Source organism: Rhea pennata, chromosome 2, assembly GCF_028389875.1.
Source record: "Rhea pennata isolate bPtePen1 chromosome 2, bPtePen1.pri, whole genome shotgun sequence".
In the NCBI taxonomy this organism is placed as follows: Eukaryota; Metazoa; Chordata; class Aves; order Rheiformes; family Rheidae; genus Rhea; species Rhea pennata.
In genome coordinates, this window is record NC_084664.1 from 125,851,353 (window position 1) to 125,876,107 (window position 24,755).

At 39.4% G+C, this 24,755-nt stretch overlaps 1 protein-coding gene across 4 annotated transcripts in view; it reads right to left on the minus strand.

Annotated features, from left to right (window-relative positions):
- SGK3 (serum/glucocorticoid regulated kinase family member 3) overlaps positions 1-24,755 on the minus strand; it is a 62,043-nt gene that overhangs the window by 15,121 nt on the left and 22,167 nt on the right. The window contains exons 1-5 of one of the 4 annotated variants that reach the window (XM_062568196.1): positions 20,027-20,120; positions 12,390-12,595; positions 8,065-8,148; positions 6,016-6,088; positions 3,096-3,171 (exon numbers count right to left, since the gene is read on the minus strand). In XM_062568196.1, the coding sequence (XP_062424180.1) occupies positions 3,096-3,171; positions 6,016-6,088; positions 8,065-8,148; positions 12,390-12,467 (311 nt within the window). In that variant the 5' untranslated portion in view covers positions 12,468-12,595; positions 20,027-20,120. Of the gene's footprint in view, positions 1-1,991; positions 2,060-3,095; positions 3,172-6,015; positions 6,089-6,803; positions 6,911-8,064; positions 8,149-12,389; positions 12,596-20,026; positions 20,121-24,755 lie in introns of those variants that run through there. The other 3 variants (XM_062568195.1, XM_062568197.1, XM_062568198.1) reach the window with 3 other exon arrangements.

The following is a 24,755-nucleotide window of genomic DNA, read 5'->3' on the forward strand; positions in this document are numbered from 1 at the left end:
AACCCAGAAAACCTAGTCACTCTAACTCTTTTCTGGGGAACAAATACAGCTCCCCAGTTCTTACTTTAGGTACTGATGGCTTATTTCCCAAAGAGGTTGCAGGATATTGTTATCCCCAAGTTCTTTGAGAGTTTCCAAGTTCTTCTTTAAGAGTTGTGCAAATGTTCCAGTTTTCATTAAGGAGCTACTTAGGACTATTTTGAAATAGTCATGACATTTTTAATATGTTCTCTATTATCTATTTGTATTCAAACAGATTTTCTTTGAAAGTGTTCTGCTAGACAATTAAATGAATTATTTTTTTTAGCAACTGAGTGGGAGAGCAGCCCAATGCTTTAGGCAGCTTCACAGGGCTCACAAGTAACAAATTCCCAGCTCTTATCCAGCATACTAGTCCGAAGCCAGGGAGGCATTATCAGATCTCTACGCCTTACAACACTTTTTTTGCAGTATCTGTATTCTGACAGTGAAAAAAAGTTCTCCCTCAAATAGCAATCAGATAAGTGCAGCTTGAAGCTGGTCCACTTAAATCCCAATTTGGCCTAAGCCAATAACCTATGTAGCTCAGTATTCAACCTGACAGCGACTACAGGAAAATCCTTATTTAATCACTACAGGGTCTTTCTAGCGTCTCTAATACACTTTAGGTTTTTGCTGGGTTTAATATTAAGAAGGTTTATTTTTGATACAATATTCAAAAAACCAAGACAGACTTGGGAACAATATTCAGTGAAGGGAGAAGAATAAGAACATCTCTCATGCCGCGTTTTTCAGAGAATAATGTAAGCATTGCTGTCTTGGTCATACTGAATCTGACACTCACGCTTTTCAATTTAGACATTCAAGCACCTTCCCTTTCAGAAATGAGGAAGCTGCCACAAACCATCCTTAAGCTTTCAGTAAAACAGGCAGGACTAGGCAGGACTGAAAGTACGACATCCTGATACTGCTTTTAGTGCTTAAAAGATTTAGTGAAAGGTGGACTTCCTTAAATCTCTCTGAGAATAGACAGTGCTCAAAGTCTTCCTTGCATACTACTGAATTGTACCTAATAGCAAATGAAAATAGCTTGTTACAGCACAATAGTTTAGGAAAACCTGTGGGCTACCCATAAAGACTTTGTTGCCACATATCCCTTTAATAGTTTCCAGCAGGTTTAACCCCCCCACCCCAAAACAAACAAACAATCACACCCACAAAGCAAAGTTTTGGTATTTCTTCACTGCTAGTATTTATTGGCACACTGAAATGCCACAGATTACATAATTATTAATATGATTTGTTGTGATGGAGTGTCGTAAAAAAGGGAAAGCTGACTCCTTAAAAAATAAAGTATCACAGTTATTTAAATATACACCACAAATACTATGAAATTAAATGCTTTTGCATTCAATCAATTGCTTGATTTTCCCCCCATTTTATTTTAAGGGTGAGGAGGAAGAGAACAGCATAATATAAAACTTTAATTTTCTTTTAATTATGGAGTTCTGTCTAATAAGCTTTTTATTGCTATTTATTTTAACACAGTTTTGATAGCACATTTTTGATAGTCTTTACTTTAGCCTATTTTTTAATACTAGTTTAAGTTAGTTTCAATGAATCAGACAGGCTAAGTGCCATGTTAAAGAACTTAGATTCAGCTACAGATGCATTTGACTAAAACAGTTAAAAGCTCACGAAAATTTAAGGAGGCAAGTAGATTTGAATTTTTTTTTTTTTTTTTTTTTTTTTTTTTAAACAAGCACATAATTTTCCGATCTGTATTAAAGCACTAAAGCACTGTTTTACCTTTGGAGAACCAATATAAGATATTTTGAGACAAAATATTTGGTAGTTGAACATAGAGACAACCAAACAGGGGAGGGACTGCAATAAATAAAAAAAATTAAGTATTATTTCCTAATTTAACAAAACAGATTAGCTTCCAACAGTAGTTATTTTAAACTGCTTTTCATTCTTTCCTAGAGAAGAACAATGTTATGATCACCAACCTGACACTATTTCCTTTACTGGAAAACGATTCCATCATAAAGATCTTGTTTTGTTTAAAAGTTTTTTCCACTTGTCAGAAGGAAGTATACATAAAATGCTTACAGAAAAAAAAAAAAAGGAAAAAAAAGAAAAGGAAGTACATATTTCAGGTTAATAGGACATTAAATAGTTCTCTTGCTGGAAAAAAACATCTGACTGCATACTACAGCAGTATTCCCCGTTGCAGAGTGTTTTGCTTTCTGTGGGAAATGAACATTTTCACAGGCTGTATGGTTGGACAAATTAAGCAGAGCATATGTACTGAAAAATTTTACTCAACACTAAGCCAAATGTAGAGCTTCACTGTTTTACTATTTTTAAGCAACATGGAAAGCTGCATGGATATATTTACTCTTTAGTTTAAATGGATTAGGAATAGATTTAAACTGAAAGAAAAGTGTTGTTCACACTCAAAAAACAGTCCACACACAAAACTGGATTTTGCTGGAGCTGTTTAAGGCACTATTACCATTTCTTACTGATCACTGTCCCACTGAGGGAGGTTAATACACCTACAGTGCGGAGAGCAGTTTAGGAGGAAACTTCTTCACATGCTTCAGGCAGGTCAGCTTGGTTAGCCCAAACCACCTACGTAAGCGGATTAATCTACCCAGTTAACACACTTGAAACAAATTCTGGAGTGTACATGAGCTACACCAACAAAACCATGCAGGAAACAATGCATTCCTAGAAGGGCAACATCATCAGTAAGTAATGGTGAAGTTCTCAAACACCACAGCTGTCAGCAAAACAAACATCTGCCCTACAGCAAGAGAGTTTACACTGGAATCTGAACCCCTTGAACTGAAAAAAATCAGTTAATGAGACATCTGCAAATTGATTTGTAGGCAAGTTTTGAGAAAACAAAAACATTTTCAATTGTTCATCAGTCTGTCTATATTTTTCTTATAGGAAAGAACTATCACATTAAAGATTATTTATTATACTTAGAAGAACTAACAGGTACAATGTATTTTCTAGTTAAAAGTACTTAATTTGTAATTTTGTATTTGGCATCCATGTCATTTATATAGTCCTTACAAAATGGAAGTGAAACTACTTACTGGTTGCACAGCTCTGGCTGTCTAACTAAATTTTGAATGAATTCATTCAGTCCTGCTCTTCTCTGTTTAATAAAATCTGAAAAAAGATAGATTTATTAGGAATGATCAGTCAACTCATGAAAAAGACTTATTTTCAAATTTGGTAGGGTCTTTTTTAAGATTTATATGTATATCAGTTAAAAAGAGAGAGGTCAAAACAGGATTGGTTCTACATGAAAATCATGAACTTGCATGAAGGGAGGTGAGAGATCAGATCTCAGTTTCTCCGTAACACCACTTACAAATAGAAATGCATTAAGTCAGGTGGACTGAAAGTTCACCAAAGTGCTTCAAGAACAGTGTGCAGCCACACTGGACTAAGCTGTGCACTTGCTGCAGAGGTGAGCCTTTCAGGCCGTGATTCTGCTCAGCAAGACGCTGCAGGCAAAACTTGACTTCAGTGGCACAAGTCAAGTTTTTACATGAACCATCCCACCGAGCAGCATATTTCTGTAATAAGTGCATGGCAATGGGAAAGTTGCACAATCCATGTAGCCAGCAGGCACTCAGATGTAAGCAGTGAAGATAATTAAATAAAATGTTTCTTCTCCATTTTGGACATCATCTCTAATTAAAAAAACATCCTAAGAATCTCCACCCTCATCCAGTTTAAAATATTTAACTTTACTTTAGCAATATGGAAAGATACAAGCAGGACTTGAAATAGAAAGAGAGATCTAATATGGAATAAAGTGCAAAGCAAAGATAGTGTCTTTCGTTGTTCATATCAATAGGAACCATTTATTTTCCTCATACAAATTAACTTGTGTATTTTCACTTCTAAAGTATTCCAGTGAGACTCTGTCATAGGTAAGTTAGTGGTAACTACTAAAAAGTTGTATTTCCAATACTAAAATGTTATTTTTTTTTCAGGAATATAATCTCTAAACCCTTGTCAGGATACTTAATGTCCCAATTATTGATATCAGACAGGGAGGCAAATTTGCATAAGGTTTTTGGGGAGTTATGAACATCAGCAATTTCAGTACATATAGAAACCAATCAGCCACTCCAAACCTAAAACACAATCTATGCTGTTGGAACTAAAACATCTGCATTGCCTCAGCTCAAGTGTATTCTGTAATTTTCTAGTTTTTATTCTGCCTGGATTCTATAATTCTATAATCTCTCTGCCCTGTTTTTAAAGTTAAAACAAGGTTTGTTTTGAAATAACCTAAGCAACACTTAAAAAGACTGTTAGTTTGTAACATTTTGTAACAGATGATAGTATTTTTCGTAGATTTTGGGAAAGGAAGATTATTTAAACTTTTACTCTATTGCATTTTCAGACTCCAGTGTGATAGTACAATTCTGCATTCTGGAATTGCACATACAAGCATGAGTTGACAAAAGTAAGACACCTTTTCAAAATCTCTAAAATATGTAAGTTATTTCAGAAGCCAGAACAAATATTATATCCAAGCTCTTATTTATAAGTGTCAAAATAAAGAATTATTTAAATGAGGATCATGGCTCCTTCTTTACCCTGCCCCCCAGCAACAGAAATCTTGAGAACAATTTAGTTTCTCAGGCTTCAAGGATTTCAGGACAGTTCCTGGAAATTCAAAACAAGTCTGCGGACTACAACTCTGTGTTTCACATACATAGTTTTAATACATCTTTAATTTATTTCTCTCATTTAAACACTTTCCTAAATTTGACTCCAAGAAATCTACCCATATATCTGACTGCCTAAGAGACTGACTGCATGCCATTATTAAATTTTCAGCCAGCTCTGCTCTTTCACCAAGGTAGGTGAAAAGGAAAGAAACTAAACAAAACAAGAAGTTCATCTAGATGTGATATATGTAGGACTTCTGGAAATCCTTCACATTTTCATCCGAAGAAGACATCAGAACAGGATAAGCCTGGATGCTTGCACTTGATTATTTTAATACAAAAATGGAAAGGAAGTTTCATGTCAGGATCCAGATGAACAACGGTGTAACAGCCAGAAATTAAGATGGCTGAAATAAATAAATAAATAAATAGAACCCCAAACCAGTATATTCCAAGAAGGTCAACACGTTTGGATTCATTTGTATTTAGGCAAAGGATTACAGCTTGCTTCAGGCTTTTCAGAAGGAGGTGGAACAACAGGCATAGAGAAGGCAGAGCACCAAGCAAGCCAGGAGAGAGCACAGGGGAACCCAGCAATTAATGGGAAGATCCTTAAGTAACAAGGGTCTGAATGAAGGGTATAAATATACAGAGCAAAGGCCTGGCCTACCCATTTGCCTTTGTAGTCATCAGTGGTGCCAATAAGGTTCATTTAATACACTTTAAGAGCGATTTTCCATTAGTATTTTGATGTGGGCAGGGCAAGCTTAATTGGGACCTATGACTACTAATCGGATCACACTGCCTTCATATCAGAGCAGCTTCTATATGTGGAATAACAACAGGAAGAGGTCCATTTTCATCTAAACTGTACAAGGAAGCACATTTAGATAGAGGGAGTTCAAAGGGCTTCCAAGATAAGTCCTTTAGTTATTTCATTTTCCAGAGTGAAAAGTCACACACGGCAAGATTAAAATTTATTAGGCATATGTTTACAAGAGCCTGTTTTTTTGGCTTTTGCTTTTATCACAGAGATTACACCTACCAGTTCAGCATCTCTCACCACCTTGAATACAGAAGGCCTGGAAGGAGTTATTGCACTCTGCTAGCGAGCTTCCAGGCCACTAAGGAATAGGTTGTTCAAGATCACCCGGTGGAGTACCTATACTAGCTTCTGTCCATGACTAAGTATGACTAAACTTGACTTCAGCCACTGTTTTGGGACTGCTGTAAAACTGATGAAGACAGCGTTGTATAGGCTGGAATAGGTCCAGTGCTGCATAAAGAAAATGACAGAATGAATGAAAAGGTTATAACTTACCAGGATCAAAATTGTCTCCAAATATTCTCTTAGCTGGAATCTTCAAGTTCATAGTGGGAAATTGCTTCTTTAGCTGAAAATAAATCACAGTTGGATTGTGCACAGACATCCAAGTATCTAGGAATAATTGCATCTTATTTCCAGTTTCTGAGGATAAGTTTGAACATCTGATCACTAGTAATTCTGCTGCTCCCTGCCATCTTCTCTATTCATACATTCAGCAAAGAACAACCTGCACTCAGCTTGTTTAGGCAAGTCACACACCTTCTTAAATCCAAGGACTATCTCACTTTAGAAAGCTATGGACTATCTTCTGCAGTACTGCCAAAATGAATTTGCATTTATCCTAGACTAAAAACATTTGGCTAGAATTTCTGTGATGTTTAATCTCTTTTCTTCCTCCGTCAATTCTCTCTCCCTCTTGTTTATTTTTTTTTTCCCCTTCTTTTTCTTGCTTGTATAGGAAAGTATATAAGGGATTTTAAATAGGTTGCAGATATTGGCCTTTGGACTTTTTTTTCTTTTCTTTTTATTTTTTTTTCCCACAAACCACATTCCAAAGCTTTAGGAGCAACGGGTGGTCTACTCTTTAAGTCCAAGCTGTAAATGTATGAAAAAAAGTATGACTTATTATGCTACACCTGACAATTTGATTATACGTTACATTTGGTAATCAGATTAAGATATATATAAGAGAACTGAATTTATCAGAGAAAATCGTCATTAGCAAAGTCTTGATTACATTCACTTCATCTTCAGGTGCTTGCAGGAAGAGTAATGTTATTCACCTTCTTTAAGAGAGAAGTTTTCTTATACGTAACTGCCAGCTCTTCTTTCCTTAGAAATCTTAATATCTCCTCCAGTTAGCAATCCAAGTTCTTCTTGGTGTACTATACTATATGAATCATGAAGAATAGAAATTGGACAAAATGCCCTCCCCTTCCCTGGTTAGCTTCCCCAGGACCTCCCCCTCTACACGTATTAGAAAAAACAAGGCTGAACAAGTTTCAACCGAGTAATGTCTATCTTAATCAGAATAGAAAGTGGCAATAGAAACATGATCACCAAAATGTCTGTTACTCTGGAGGTCTTGAAAATGGGACATATTGTTTTCACATCACCTTCAAGTCTATCCAAATATTCATACAAAAGCATAGCATGGTGCATCTTGGATGACTTCAGCTCAGACCTCGTAAGATAGCTCCAAGCTTGCAGTGTCTGCATTTGGATACTGCTGTTACACATAGATCATGTAGATACAATAAGGCAGAAAGGAGAAATGCCTATTTCCCACAGGGGAATGGAATGGCTACAGACACATAGTTAAGCAGCTCAGAGCATGTATTTTCTTTAAATGAGGATCAGAGAGAATTATTTACTCTTTTGTTAAAACAGAAGCAGTGGGCTCTAAACATGAAGAAATAGAGCAAAGTACTGATACATGGCATAGCTGAGAGCAGGTATTATCCCTGCTTGCCTACTATGTAAAAGGGCAAAATCCTCTTCTAGCAATGAAGCAAAGAAATTCACAGTCAGCTGCTGAAGAGGCCTATTTGATTTTAAAGAATAAAAAAAGAAAGAGAGGACTATGGCCATGAAATTTGGCTAGGAAAAGGCAGGTAGCAATTGGCATGATTGACTTTCCAGAAAGTTTATATTAAGAAATAAGGATTTGTTCATTGCTTTCAGTCCTTGGAAGTGAAATTTACTTATCTAATTGTTTTAAGTTGAAGAATGATTTTTTCCACCATAAATACACACTTCAGATGTTTTGACAACCAGGAAACTGGAATTTTCCCTCACTAGACAACAATCTTGAGTAATAATGAAAAAACAACAACCACCAAATGGATTTTGAGTCTGAAATTCAAACAAACCAGAGTTTAAACAAAACAAAACAAAGCCCAAACTTGTCAGTTTTTTTAAACAGGGTCCTACAATTGTTGAATGCTGCCTCAAATTACTCAATGAGGGAACTGACTCAAACAGAGCAAACAAGTGTTATTCTGTACTATTCTGATATGATTCCTTAGCCTCCCTTTTTCTTACCGTATTGTAGAGTTTATCAAACTCTGCATACCGTCTGAAGACAAACCATTCATTTCTGCCAACTGAGACCAACACTTTGTAAACCTGCAGTAACACAAAGATAAAGCAGCAAAATTTAAGAAAACCCACTAGGTTTAATCTGAGGGTGAAAGAAAGGGCAGATTGTTAAATCTATTGTGCAAACATATTCACTTAACTATATACTTCTTGCAACAAAGTCCTGTAAACATCAACCCAAAAGATTAATAGAAAAATTAAGAGTCTACCTTTTTGCAAGATACAAAAAACAAAACAAAACAGTAAAGCTGACTTCATGAACCTCTTTAATGTCATGAAATTAGTTCACATCTAACAGGGACACTTGGCCATCAGATACTGGTCTACACCAGAGGTGTGGAGAAAGTCATCAGATTCCTGATACACTGAGAGACATTGATACAAGAATAACACATGGCTTCTTGCTCTAAAGTAATCCAGGTCCTGCTATAAAATTTGTTAACAACCCAAAAATCCATTAAAGTGAAGTGAAGCATTTAAACACTGAAGATTGCCCCAATCAAAACCAAGGGACCAAGTATATACAGAAGGTAGGTGCAAAGAAAGCATCTTTAATATATATTAGTCAGGATCCTAGCAGATGGTTGGGGACACTGAGAGGCAGCAGAGATTAAATAATACACCATTTGGGGATCAAGGGAGGAATAGCTGGAACCTCCCGCACAGTTCAAATCCCATGACAGAAGAGAACTCTAATAACCAGGCAAACTGTGGATCCCTATCTCATAAAAGTGATTGACAGCTGACTGTCCTGAAGCTTCTCCTGTCTCTGAGCAAGACTCTTCCCCTTCTTTCCTATACAATTAGCTGAACTCCCTTCCCCACCTTGTGCTTCTGAAAGAAGCAAGACTATTTCTGCAGGGGAGAGAAGAGGTGCAACAAGGAAATGGGAGCAGAAGGCTGCTAATTCCTGATCTAGAAAGATGAGCTGATGCTCCAGTCTTCCCTCCTCCTGCCCTGCAACAGCAGCTCCACCTCTCCTTGTGACTGCCTCAGTGGAAGTGGCAGCCACCACCATCAGTTCCTTAGCCCGAGATCTGCACTCATGTTAATTGCTCAAATACTTACTCTCAGTCGGAGGAAGACTGGTTGAGGAAGCTGGATGGAAGCTTTCAGTAGGATGTTGATGAGACTGCCTAGAAAAATGGTTTTCCTTTATACTGCTAAGCATGTGTTAGCATAAACCATAGTCTGTAAGCAGCAAAAGCTTCAGCTGTGAAGGGAGACTGAAGTATTGCCCTCCTGAACCAGGCACCCTGTACATCAGTCAAATCCTGCAAACGCTCAAACACAGCTCATCACTCCCCTAAACTGCAATGCCAACAAGCTTACCATGGACAGGGTCTTAAATTAGTGAGAAAAGATGCACAGACTGCAGAATATAGAGACCAGGATAACCTAAGACAGGAATAATATCCCTTGCCCTATCCCCCAACCACCTCAAGATTAAAACTGCTTTGCTCTTGGAGCAGCTAGCCATAACAATAGGTAGACAGGAAGTATTTTGACATTAGAGCACGTAAAGGCAGAGGGACTGTGAGGGGTCATCCAGTTCACATCGGTACCCAAGCTCTTGCATACCCACAAAGAAGAAATTATAAGTTCAACAGCTATCAAAGCAGCAAACAGTAAGAATGCATAGAATATCTACACAGGATTTGACAGAAGCCCCCCCAAAATAGCAAATCTTTGGGCTGAATTATTACTATCAACTACACCTAGATAATAATTTAGAGACAGCTGCAGTGCTCATTTCTAGACAGGCAGAAAAAGAATAAAAGAAAACCTAGCCCAACTATTCAAATCCAATGATACCAAAACCAGTCTTAAACTCCTAAAGAATACACAAGATGCACCCACAACTAATAATTTGTGGTTAAATAATGCAACGCTTTGAGGGGTAAAAGCAGAATTCCTGAAAACACTGTCATTCTGATAAACTACCTTTCCAGATCTGGGTTGGACAAGTCCCAGTTACTTCTAGATGTGATAGACAGATTTCTTCACAAAAGAAGTCACTGAAACAAAAAAGCTTTCACAGAAACAAAAAAGCTTCATACTCCTGGATTAAATATTCAGGTGGAAAGATAAACAAAAAGGTAGACTGAATGTTTTTCAATTTCAAGAGAGAGCAAGCATTGAGAAACTAAGGAAATTATTTAGCAACTGTCAACAAAATAAAAAAACCTCCATCATTTCCATGCAACAGAGACCTGGTATTCTAGGTCACAAATGTAAAACATCTGAGACAAAAGTTCCAGATTTAATAAGAGGAATAGAAGCATTGAAGAAAATTTCACAAGGAGTCTCTAAATGATTGGGGCGTGAGAGAAGACAAGAGAACAGATCAGAAGGGAAAATATATCCTCAGGCAAACAGCGCAGGGATAAGAGCAAGAAATCCAAAATAAAGCTATTTGGTAAAACTGGGCAACAGAAACTGCAGCAGCTTCACAGCAGGGACAGAATAGCAATAATGTAGCCTAGATACAGTCCAAAACAACTGTTTTGCCTCTTTCAAGAAGAAAGTGACTGCCCTATGTCCTTTTACCTCTTCTCTCACCCTAAGACTTTTAATGCTCTTTATGGAAACGGCACTAACACTGCCATCAGAAACGGACAGCTATGCCTACTGCAAATCTGTTAAGAACTGTGAGTCTGTCTGTCTTCGTCGGCCCCGCTCCCCAACGCAGCACTGACCGGCTCCAGTCATTCCCTCTTCTGCGGCTTCGTTGAAAAGGAAAAGCCACTCACAGGTGCACTCTGCTATTCACAGTTCCTACCACAGAGCAGGACCCTCGCTTCTGTTATTAAAGCCTAAAAAGTACATGGTGAAACTCAAAAGCTTGGTTGTGAAAAATAGTTCTCGCCAAGCTGCTAATTACTCTTTGATTGAAGAGCCAGAGAGGCCGAGACAAGGTGTACTTCCACACAGCACGAGCTAGGCTGGGTTCCCTCTTTTCTTTCTCCCTCCCCAAATTCTGAAGTTTCCTACTACTGCTGGTACAGCTTTCCAGGAGACATCCCCAGAGAAAGTACTTCGAAGCTGCAAAAGTTGTCAAAAAGATCTTTAGTTAAATTGACCCAGAAATCAGAATATTACTACCTGCCACAGATGTACCACACTGGCACATTTTAACAGTGAGACTGCCAGCACTGAGAGAGTAAAACAAATCTGTTCTGAATAAAAGTTTAAGACTTTTATGGAGTTTTTCCTGCTGGTTTACTTTGAGCTTCACACATGTAGAGCAAGTTAAAATATTAAGTAAATTCTCTTTCGCTTGTTCCCTTTGCCAGCATACCCCTGCCCCAAATTACATCTTGATAAACTTGAATATTTCGGCTGATCATACTGCATTCTTGCTTCTCTGAGGAAGGAAGGGGAGGAGGAAAGACAGATAAATAACTCAAAGTAAATTTTTGTTTTGTAATATTCTTCAGGCTGCAATTGAGCGTAAAGGGTGTTTACACTCCACTTTTCAAGAGTGACTAATTCGCACACACAAAAAAGTAAAAATAGAACAAGCTTGGAGGAAGTTGGACAAGAGCAATGAAACAGCTCAAACTGTTTAAAGGAAGTATTATGATGTCTTTATATCCTAGAAGACATACAAGCAAAACCAAAATCCACCCCACACTACTGTATTTTTCAGTCTGTAATGCAAAGAGTTTCTCCACAGAATTGGAAATAAAGACTTCACTTCCACAAAGCAAGTCAAACAGGGAGGCCCAAAAAGGAAGAGAGGGAGGAGAACGACAGGGTGGAAATGGGAAACTAGAGAGGAAAAAAATCACAGGCATTAGAATTGGAAAATGGGAAGGAAGAGGGGGGAAAATTCTTTCAAAAAATTTGATGTTTTAAGATATTTTTACACAAAAATTACAAAAGCATAAGATACCTATGAGAAACACACAAACAAAAAAACTCACTTTACTCCTTCATGAGATTTTTCACGTAAAATCATGCAAGATGCTATCCATACGTTTAAAACTTTTACATCGCTGATATGAGAAAATGCTAGGATTTGGAGGAAAAAGTATGAGAAATTTGTAAAGCCAAATGCTTCCTGCAGAAAATACAGTAAACACTGCACACAGCTTCTCATATTGCAAAACCTCATGTTTATTATGGCCAGTACTCACAAGAGCAATTAAATGGATTTCTGTAACCTGCAGAAAGTAATTGCAAGCCTACTAGCAAAACCAAGCAACATTTCCAGGAAAATGCGTAGGCTAATGCTCACAATGCTTATATTTGTATATACTTACAGTAAATCTTTTTTTCTTCTCTCTGTGTTCATCAGAGCTGGGAATGCTAACACTTGGGCAGCCTTCTTTGAGATCCATTGTATATATTCTTTTCACAAATTCGTCACAAGACTCTGCTTAGGGTGTTGCAAACAGAAGACAGCTTCAACTGTATTGATCCAAGATACACAACTTTTCTTGAACAGACGTGAATTCCATCATGTAATCTTAAAATGAAAAGAAAAATTAGGCACATGAACACCTAACTCACAGTGCTAAAACCTGCAAGACAAGAACTTTTCCTGGCAGGAAATAAAGCATACTATGCATACATGCAGCTACAAATGTTATGATCTTGTAAACTGCTTCATACTTGTGATTCTTTGTCCTTCCTCTAAAACCACTGAAGTGCTTTGAGGACACAAGGCACCCAAAAAGCATTGTGTTATGTGGACGTATTAGAAACAGACTTGAGGTCTGCTACAGGGAACACACTAAGTCCAAAGCTAAAGCATGGAAAAATAATTCAAGACAACATCTGGATATCAAACATCTGAGAAAGGCAACTAACATGTACATTCAGAACAATTTATTTTAAAAGCAAAGGTTTTTCAATTGGATGAGTCTGTACTAAAGGGCATTTCAGATTTGTCAGGACATGCTGAGTGTATGCAGTGATGACATCAGAGATGAAAGACATGAGAAGAAAAAATTTCCTTTCATGTGAATTTTAGAGAGGCACACAGGTAGCATCATGTGTTTGTCCGAACATTTACAGTTTATTTTCAGAGCAACACTGATGATTGTGGTAGCTGACAGGCGGTCTGCACCCACACTCCCCCCCGCTGCCAGTTGGGATGCTTTGTGTTTGATAGCGCCACACATAGGAAGGTGGTCCAGTCCCTTCAGCAGGACACTTCACTTCCCCATAGAACTTCTAAGAACAAGAGAAGAAGGGCAAAAGCCAGGAAAGAGGATGGAGCCATCGAAAAGAGAACTCAGTACTAACTAAATGTCCTTTCACTCACTAAGGGACAGCATTCTGCAAACCTGCCTTGAGCACATAAGCCAAATGTTTCACTGGACCACGCTGCAAACACAAGGAACTTTACTACTGCCTAAAAGCACCAGAAATTCATGCTATATACTTACAAAACCATGTTCAAGCCTGCATGGCCATTTGAAGTCTTTTAGTGAATGCAGCTCAGCTTTTAGCACAGTATGTGTCTGACCAACTTATAAACATGAGAAAACTTTTCAAAAAGAGAGGAGACCTCAGTTCTCTTCAAAACATCCAGAGGAAAAAGGATGGCCCAGTTCAACACTTGACTCCTGTTTTTCTTAAAATAGGGAGGTATAAGAGTGAACTGCGTATTTCATACCATCAATTTCCAAAAAGCACAAACTAATCTGATGTAATTCTGCTATTACAGAGACACCCATATTTGTGTTGGCAAGAAGGCCAAAGCCCCTGGAATCCGTTGAAAAGATTTGTTCTTGATACCCAACTAGTCTTAGTCAGTTGACTATTTTGCTTGTACTCAAAAGCCAGATAATCTCTCCGATTCAAACTTTATGTTATTACTCCTCCTGCTTAGTTTTAAATTACGCATTTATAAAAGACCTATATGGTGACTGTAAACAAAAAGGAGTGTTTGAAACCATTGTAATCACAGCTAAAGTGATAGAACAGTCATACTCCAACATATTCAATTACTTTTAGTTACGCCTGCATCTGTCTTACTTTGATCGTTCCCTACTTCACTGATTAGGAAATCATAGGGTCGGGCTATTCTTTTTCTTATTATTTGACAGTTCATCTAACCCAGTCATACAGACCTAGGGCTTTGAAGCAGGGGGGTTCTTTTCCTTTGGCAAACCATGGTTAAAGGCCTTCTTACAATAATCAACAGTTCCAATTTTACCCAATTTTATACAGACATATGATTAAGACTGTTCTTCACCCGTTCCCACACACGGAGTCTAAGATCCAAAGTGTAATGTCACTCTTCTCCATCATAGGAGTTGTCCCTCCCCCAAATAACAATAATAATAATAATAAAAAAAATCAATGGGCACAACTTTCAGCAAGCATTTTGCTAGGCTTAGACTTTAGTAAGTGCTTAGGTCAATCTTTAGCCACTTCTGGCACAGCTAGAATTAAGCGCAAGTCCTGGTGTTTATCTGTCTTCCTGCTCATCACATAAAAACAAACCAAGCTTTAAAATGGATTCAGTGTTCCTTAATCAGCATCACTCAATGTCCTTCTCCTACCATGCTTGTATTCATTCTCACAATTCAGGTTAAATTTCTCTTGATTCTTTCACTTCTGATTTGTGGTGTCCTAGTTTTAAATACCACCACAGGAGCAGTATGAATTAAAGGCTGTAGCCCACAGAACATCACTAAGCAGATGTGAAACAAAACATGTTCTTAAGTTGAAAGTTCTAGGGGAATCAAAAGGAGGAAGTGTCACTCAGATTAATTCCGGATGAATTATTCATCTTACTGGGAAGAAAATGAACAAATCACCTGAAAAGCTGAAACTGCATTATTCATATTCCTTTTCTTAAGCTGCCTGTAAGACCATTAGCTGCGATTATTTTCTTCCCTTGAGGCACCTCCTGACCAAGTCGTGCCTGGGTCACCAACGCTACGCCGAGCTTGCAAACTTGGAAGAAACACATTATCATTTTGCCATTAAGATCTGGGGGAATCAGAGCTTGTTTCCAACTTCTATTTGCAATGAGCATAGCAGTTTTCAAGAACTCACAAGTCCAACTAAAATGAGAGAAACATTTGCTTTAATTCCTTATTTCTGCCTTGCTGTAGGTTAGGAATATAGTTGCAGCCTTAGTAGTAGACAAAATCTTTAATGTAACTACACGAAATAGTGACAAAAAGCAGAGACATCTTTTTGTCCACACTCTCAGAAGCGTAAACTGCAGCTTCTTGAGGGTTGCCAGGTTTTGGCAGAAAGGCAATACAGGTGAATTTAATAGACACTGTCAGTTGAGAAATCCCTGCCTCTCCTTATAGCTTTTCCAGGAAGCAAGAACAAGTAACCCCTTGGCCTCAACTTCCATGACAGGCAGAAAGGAGAAGGAACTTTAGAAAACCAGGTTACAAAATAAATACTGCTTAAATCACACTTGAGCTGTAGTGAAAGAGCATGCAGATAACGTAAAACACGTCAGCGCTGAGAGCAGTGCTGCTCTGAAACATTTGCCACTCGTTAAAGCTTTCAAGTCACCACAGCATCCAAGTCTGGAATAGGGGAAGGCACAAATGAATACACTGAAGAGAAGAGAAATGATACTCCTGCAGACCTAGATGGTAAGAAGCATTAAAGAAAGCTGTATATCTCTCGGTAACAGCAATGAATCTTAAAAAAAAGAACAGAGGTCATGCATCCTTCTGGCAAAATTTCAAAGCTATCAAACAGTTACACTATTGACTCCCTTCATGGCGGCTGTCAAAAAGTAAACAGTATTTTCCTTGTTTCCCAGGGGAAGCTGCAACAATGTCAGATTTCAGGCTGACCCTTGTCTCAACACGGCAGTAACAGAACCCAGTCTCTATGAAAACATATTCAGATCTATGGTACGCAGAAATGAAGAATTTATTGAAAGCCTTAACACTGAAGTATTTTAGGTGATCCCAGAAAAGCTACATGCAATGGACAAATATGTCTAGTGACACAGGGCAGCCTTTTCTCACTCCTTTCCACATAAACTAGGCCCTAACTATATTGCAAAAGGTTTCTAAAGTTTAATCAGATTAAAGAATTTTATTTATTATTCTTTATTATACAGAATTCTTTTCATGATTAAGGCTTGAGGATGACACCATCACATAACCATAGACCCTTGTTCTGGGCAGCTATGTACCAAGAATGTTCAACACTAGATTAGGAAGCTAGGTACTTACCCGCTGCCTTGTAGCTGTAGTTAAAAGCCAAATTGCCTTAAAATCCTCTGACTATACTGATGCCAGTGTAATTCAGTTATCTTGTTCACTTCAGTTCTTTGATTAATATAAATGAAGAGAGAAGAACAGTCAAAGGAGACGAGACAGTCTCCTTGCAAGCACACATGAAAAATCAGCAGGATTCTCTCTCTACCTTTCACATGCTCTTCTTTCTCGCTCTCCTACTGCTACAGGACAGGCATGTGCCGTACACGCTAATCATCCACCTAGAAAGACCTACTCTAGGACTGGATCACAAGTAAAATCAGTTGCTGAAAGCCTCCACCTGAGTTTGATTCCAAGTATAGGAGAAACTTGCAGAAACCAGAGCAAGATATAACAGACAGTCCTATTACTTGCCCTACACATTACTATGCTCCCTCATGCTTTAGGGAAAGTGCCAGCTTTGGTGTGCTTTTCATAAATTCCTCAGTCTTCTCCAAAAATACTTGATAGTTGCTCAACAGATCACCGGACATTGCAAAATTTTTGGAAAAAGCCCTGAAAGCCGACTTGTTCCCAGCTGCTGCATGCTGAACGGCAGAGTCCCACTGGCTTGTTACCAGACAGGCAGCTGACCCACAGGAAACGGGGTATTCAGAATCCAAGGCAATGGAAATACAGGTTGAGGAGAGCCAGGGACTGCTAACCCATAAAGACACACTGCTGGCCAGAAGCTGTGGAGTAACTGGGTTCCAAAGAAACTGTGTTCCACATAGGCCACTCTTTTAAGTACCATATTTGATTTTAATCCAAGAACAGTAGATAATACAGTGTAGATCTCTAGAAATACTGCAGCTGAAGAGAAAAGGGAGCACACACTCAAATACTTCAGCCAACTTGTGTAAGCCAATGGCTTACTTCCATTGTAGTACCTAACTACAATTTAAGAGGCGAATTAAGAAGAATTCAGCCACTGATATAAGGGAAAGAAGTTCTGTTCCCACATATAGACCCACCACCTTGGTAGTTTTTTTTTTCTTTTTTTTTTTTCCTCCTTGTCTTTAGCAGCACCACTATGGAAACCCAACAATTACTCAGCAACAACTTGGGCAGAGTCCAATACAACTACTCTCATTCCTTCTACTTGTAAGAAGAGGATAGAAGATAAGCGTGAAAACTGAACCAAGGGAAAGAAGCAAATAATTCCCGTTGTCTCTACTACATCAAATTTACTTTGGAGAAGCCAGGCAAACACTTACTTCCCATGATCCTAGTGCACTCAAGAACACCCCTTCTCCCTGCTCCACCTCTCCAAATTAGCTCCAGTAAATTACAATACCTGGAATATAACAGGATTCATGGTTTGGACTGGATCTATTTGAATTTGCGTTTATTAGATGACAGAATACAGATTCTTTGCTGTAATAAGCAAACTCTGAAAACAAAATCTTTGCTTTAAAGCAAATAATATTGTCAATAAAAGTGGTTACCTTTTAATCCTGAACACAGGTCCATAATAAATTCATCCTTAGCTAGTGTTCACAGAACCGGTAAAGGTCACTATGTGCCTCAAATGGTGTGACTTATATAAATGGCATATCAAATAAAAATCAAGTTAGCATCACACATGCTACCTGCACATATTTTTGGCTTGCTTCCTCAGCCTTCCCACATAGCAGGTCCAATTAAAGTTAAATGTAGATGCCTACAGATAGCACAGATCAAAAGTTGTAGCAATTGCACCTTGAGCTACTTTCACGAGGTCTTAATCAGCCACTTGCAGCATATTCAGTTCTACATAAGGGGGCAGTAAGGCTCCAGTAAACACAGAGCAGATAATTCCAGCCTCACTTTGCCCCCTCTTGAAGTCAGAGAAACCCAGATTTCAACTCAAGACATACTGCTCATTTTTTACACAACCTTGGACAAAAGTCACCAACTGTTCTCTCTGTTTCACTACACAAAAAAGGGAGAATTTTGATCTGCTTGAGACAGATGTTACCACTAGTGCTTTGAACATGGAGACAATTAACTGAATTTGATGTGCTGTAACTGGAAAAAATGTAAAATCTGCACAATATAATGTCTCAAGATTTAAATAAATTAATTAATAAAGGTAAATCAAAGCTACAGTTCTCAATCCAGAAAACTGCCCTGTAGAACCATTAAAGCTACTGGACAGTAAAAAGGTAACTATTTTATATCTGAATATTAAAAGCCAAATAAGAAAAAGAGCCTTTAGAAATATCCGGATTACACGTCCTGTTCACCACAACTCGATTCCTTCTGTAATATTAGTGCAACTACAGTTAGTATTTTATATCCATTTTGCAAGGACAGATTACAAACTCTTAGAGGTAAGAGTTTGGACCTCTCATACATTTTAGTCCTGCTGCACAGAGAAAAAGATGGTATTACGGTTCTACAAATGCAAGGACACAGAAAGCATTTGCTTATGCATGTATAACACAATTCGATTCAATAACATGTGGCAAGGCTGTAATTTACAATCAAATTAAGGCTGTAAAACAGTTGTAACAACACAATTCACCATCATACAAACACAGGACTTTTTCAGCTTTAAAGCATCAAAGCATAAAACAACTAGTACTCTTCACCAGCTACTATATGCAAGTTAAATGTGCCAAATTTCTGACCTAATCAGGTATCTCACAATATCTTTAAGAAACAATGATGTCAGTTTTCTAGGTTTAAGATTTTAGAAATACTACACAAATGTAGACTAACATGTGTAACATTAATAGCAAACTTTTAAATATGCTCGCCAAGATCTAATGGCATTTCTTCCTGAAATCTAAATGCATCTTAAAGACTTCAGGAAAAATTTCTCCCCTCCTCCCTGCAACCTTCCTTATTTTAATTGGTACTGTTACAGTCATTAAAAAGATTGATGTTCAGGTGAATGTGAAAAAAAAAGTCAAAACTATATTTAGATATTCAGATTGAAACAGAACACTAGAAAAGCTATTAGGAAGTCAGGATTTTTTAATATTAAAGGGAAAAATGGAATAACAGCAGCCTTTAAAAATCCACAGTCATGCCTGTATGAGCCTATAAACTTACGAAATATATGTTTGAAATGAATTAATAAAAAACTCTTAGCTACAAGAATACTGCAGCAAGTGATGCTCGCAGAATTCTTCAGTGCCACAGTAATTGTGAGAACCATAATGGCATTCAAATTGCAGTACTGCACCGCAGTGAAATGCGGTACAGGCAGTAAAACAAATATAAAGGGGAATGGAAAATGTATATTCCATAGTGCAAAGTTAATGTACTTCTAGGACAGAGCTATACCTTTCAGAGCTGCTAAAGGAGGAAAACTTGCATAAATCTTAAACAAAAGGTGAGCTGTCAAAACACCTTTAGTCTTAATACTTTGTCTCTTGTCTTTTTATTAACATTCACACAACTAAATTCCTCAAAGATACCTGAATCCCCGCAAATACAGTAAGGTCTAAAAAGCTCTACTCGTTAGGACAAGACCTAGATGGCATTCTCCTTCGGGCTGGCCACGCTTTTCCAAGCTACAGCTATTCTTTTGCCTGTAAACCTGTCTGCGCAGCAAGCAAACCTTGGAAGAGAAGCATCCGGGCATACCCCTCGGAGGAGGGCGCGGAAAAAAGTGTGGGAAGTGCAGCGGCCCTGCAACTATCTAGTGCGGGAGCGAGATCACGAAATTTGCTGCACGTCACCTGGTTGGGAAATGAAACCAAGCTGCTCACCTTCGCCTCAACAACTGTTTCTTGCCTCCTTGATTTTCTGCAAGTCGCCGTTTTCCGGAATTCACTGTGCCCTCCCAGCTCGGCAGCGCGGCGGCGCGAGCAGCCGCCGCCGCGCCAGGCGCCGCTCGCTTCCCTTCGCCGCGGCGGCGGCCACCGGCGGGGCGGCTCCCGCTCGGCCGGGAGGGCGGCGGCGTCCCGGGGCCTTGCCCGGGGCCGGGCCCGGGGCCGGGGCCGGCCCGCAGCAAGGGCTCCCTCGCGGCGCGCCGCGCCTCCCTGCGGCGGCGCCTCCGCCCCGCACACGCGGCCCCGCGGGGGGCGGATGGTGGGCGAAAACTACTGGAGGGCGGGCGGGAGGAGAGGAAAAAAAAAGAAAATAAAATAACCCTGAGAAATAATAACAACTCCCCTCCCGGATGCTTTATTTACGAGTTATTTGCAAGCTTTTCCCCAGATCCCGAGCCGGTCCCAGCCTCAGGCGGCGGCTCCGCAGCCCCGGCGCCGCCTACCGCCCGCGGCCGCCGGGACGCGGCCGATCCCCCGAGGGCCGCTGGAAAGAGCAACGGCGACGCTGCCGCTCTGCAAAATAAACAATTAAATAAATAATAATAAAAAAAATCGTGCATACGGCACGTGAAGAGGATTTCCAGGTTAACTCTTCAATGCATTTATGGGTGCCCACGATCCACCGGCAAGGTCAGCATTGAACCAGGTGCTGCAGTGGAAGCTCTCCCTGCCCTCCTGCACAGGCAGCACCATGAGACAGGTTATTGTAATGTCTAGCACTGTTCAGGGAACATTGTTTCCAGGCCCTCAGAAATTAGAGGATAAGTTTTAATACCCTAGTTAAAACTCAGCTGGACCTCTCAAAACAAAGTAACTCACTAAGTTTTTCTGAGCAGATTCAGGCCATAAGAAAGTTATCAAAACACAAATTCCAGAAAAAAATCTTTTAGTGGCAACATCCCTTCTGCTTTATTTTGTTCCATAGATCCATAAGGGCAGGACAGCCATCAGAGAGCGTGGATTCAGTTTAACTGAAGAGGCTGCTGTGTCTTATGTTCAAACTTCATGTTTATGAAGCATCTGTGTACTGTCTCCAAACCAATACATAGTTCTTTGTTCAGACGAGGCTTGAGAGGCAAAGGGTATCTACAGAAATATGAGGCAAAAGATCATGACATTTTAGTTTCTTCCATCTAAATACCTGAAATGATTAAAAATTCTTTGGACTTCAATTGCGGTGTAAACAATGCACAAATGTGAGAACAGATTAGCCAGCGCCACTGACTTAAAACGGTACAACATGGGTTCACTCAGGTGAACCATCTGAGTGCCCAACAAAACACAAGATGTCATCAGAAAATCGTTCCATTGATTACGGAAAAGGCCCATGTTCTACAAGCATGTTTTCACAAGACCTGTATTTGGGCCTGATGAGACATGATGACGTTCATTTAAACAGAGTCACAGGTATTGGCAAGTATCTAGCAAATAGCAATTCAGAAGATCCTGTTTCTGAACGTTCCTGCTGCAAGTATTCACAAATACTACACTCATGACAGCCGTTGAAGAGCTCTCAAAAAAGAAACCAGAGAAACAGTCTGGCACTGTTTAAAACACATCAATCTTTTGATTAGCATGTTGCAACTGTGTACACACAAGCTACAGGTCAACTCATTTGGATCATAATCTTCCATTTTAGTAGAGGCCTCACAGGAAGAAAAGAGAAATTTTCTCATCCTAACCTGCCCTTTTCCGATTTTGATGTTTTGTAATTTTGAACAGGCGTTGCTGTATACAGAGACTGCATCGTAGCAACAGTTGTCTTCTGCTTGCTCAAATATGGCAAGATATTCACCGTACATTTATAGGGAGTTTTTAAACAAACCGTACTAGCACTTCTAGTTCAGTCCCCTAGAAAAGAAGGCTTTTGAACTTGAGTCAGTTAAAATAACTTGTTGGCAAATAATTTAATCAGGTAATCTGTATTCAACAGTTACTCTACTTAAAAGTTGTTCGGCAATGTTCATCTAGCTGGTCAATACTTTTCAGTTAATCATTCACTTGTCAGCAGATCAGCTGAATTGGACTGATGGTAGAGGGGCCTCAACCAAGGAAAGCAGGAAAGACCCTCGCCTAGAGATAATTTAATTCTGTCTACCTGACCACACAGCCTTAACCTTAACTCTTTGAATAAGAAGAAGCTATCTGACCTTCACTGCAGTTAAAAACTCTCTGAAGAGGATGATAAGGCTGTCAACCATTTCATTTTACGTAGTTCATTTCACTATTCTTGATCTGTACTAGGTCTAAATAGAGTGACCTGCTACGTATCCTTAAACTGTAATTTGCCCCAGTGAGTTACTCGGCATATTCACCTGTCTTTTGCATCACATCACACAAAACACTGTTAAGGTTTTTAAAATTTGAAGAAACCTTAATTTACAGATTTGCTTGACAAGCTTTCTAAGGGTAATAGTCTAATGTCAGTTTGCTTGGGGCACTTAGTAGTTAATTGGAGAGTAGATCTAGAAACACACAACTTGCCTTTTAAGTAAAGTTACAAGGTCAGCATTCTGACTTTTTTTTGTCCACGGGAACTCCCTTGCATTCCTCATTTATGTTTCCTAGGCAAGTAAGATACACAAAGACTCTAGCTGCCACTACTTTGCAGTACTTAGCTTCTAAACAATGTTAGAAATCTATTCACCTACTGTCTTCCCATTTATTTCAGGTCTGTATTGAAGAACGCCAGTGACTGGGTCAGGCAGGGGTGAGGAAAAAAAAATTGGAGAAGAGAAATGAAGGACCAGTCAAGCCATATCAAACATAAGAGATGAGAGATATACCCAGTATCTCTAACATGTTTCACCAAGCCCAGTAAGAGCAGAAAGTAATAGTAAATAGTGAAAATATAGCGGAAACAGTGTAAAAATAGTATAACAGGTGTGAAGGAAAAAATATTTTTTACTGAAAATGTGTTTAAACTAGTATGAAAAAAAACTTGTCACTGACCAAATACCACAAGTCTAATTTTATAATATCAAGAGAACTAAACAGGCCAAAATACAATATTAAAAACATTGTAAGACAAAGCAGGAATGCAGAAGACTTGTTTACACGTAGCCAGGACCTTTGTTAGTGAGCACAGTTCTGTACATACATCTATATGCTGTGGTACTTGAATATATATTCAAATATTCACACAACAAGCACAGCCCAAACCACTTGACAAGTACAGTCCAATAGCTTTAGTTACTGTTTAAACACTGTGGGTCAATTGACTAACACCTCAAAATAATTCTCTCACTTTCAGCTTCAAACACTGGCACAACAGATTTCAGTTTTAGATATTGTATCAAAAGAATATCTTATCCCACCATTTTCAGTACCAAGTTTTCTATCCTACTCTTCCTGCTCAGAGGTAACACAACCTCTTGTCCCACCTTGTCCCTAAACAGACAGTAACAAGAGTTTGGGCAGTAAGGTGAAATGATCTCTGGAATCAAAAACTCTTCTGTGATGCTATCTTGCATATCAGCAACTACAATTAAACCAAATATGTCTATTTAAAACTCTCCAAAAGGTGTTACTGTGACATTGCAACAGATGTAAGGTGATCTTTGTTAATAAAGGCCTCTGTCAGAGCCCTGTTTCCCCTAATTCATGAGTATGGATAGTGGAGTTCAGAATCCTGCAGGAAAGAAGTAAGGCAACAAGCAGGATTGCAACTCTAGACTTCAGGAGAGCGGACTTTGGGCTCTTCAGAGACCTAATTGGTGGAGTCTCATGGGTTAAAGCCTGAGAAGGAAGGGGGGTCCAGGAGAGCTGGCTAGTATTCAAACATCACTTCCTCCAAGCTCAAGAGCAGTGCATCCCCATGAGTAAGAAGTGCAGCATAAGGGGCAGGAGACCTGCATGGGTGAGCAAGGAGCTCTTGGCCAAATGCAGACAGAAGAAGAAAATACACAGAATGTGGAAGAGGGGACAGGCTACTTGGGAGAATTATAGGAATGCAGCCAGAGTATGTAGAGATGCAGCAAGGAAGGCTAAGGCCCAGCTGGAATTGAGTCTGGCAAGGGATGTCAAGGACAACAGGAAGGGCTTGTTCAAATACATCAGCAGCAAGAGCAGGAGTAGGGAAAATGTGGGCCCGCTGCTGAATAGGGCAGGAGCCCTGGTGACAAGGGATACAGAGAAGGCAGAGTTACTGAATGGCTTCTTTGCTTCAGTCTTCACTGCTAAGGGCAGCCCTCAGGAATCCTGCAGCCTGGATGTGAGGGAGAAAGTCCGGAGAAGGGAAGACTTTCCTTTGGTTGAGGAGGACAGGATTAGAGACCTTCTGGGCAGGCTAGACATCCACAAATCCATGGGACCTGATGGGATGCACCCATGGGTACCGAGGGAGCTGGTGGATGTTGTCGTTAAGCCACTCTCCATCATCTTTGACAGGTCCTGGAGAACTGGAGAGGTGCCTGAGGACTGGAAGAAAGCCAATATCACTCCAGTCTTCAAGAAGGGCAGGAAGGAGGAGCCAGGCAACTATAGGCTGGTCAGCCTCACCTCCAGCCCTGGAAAGGTGATGGAACAGCTCATTCTGGATGTCATCTCCAGACACAGGGAGGAAAAGAAGGTGATCAGGAGTAGCCAGTATGGATTCACCAAGGGGAAATCCTGCTTAACCAATCTGATGAATTATCTGATGGAACAACTGGCTGGGTAGATGAGG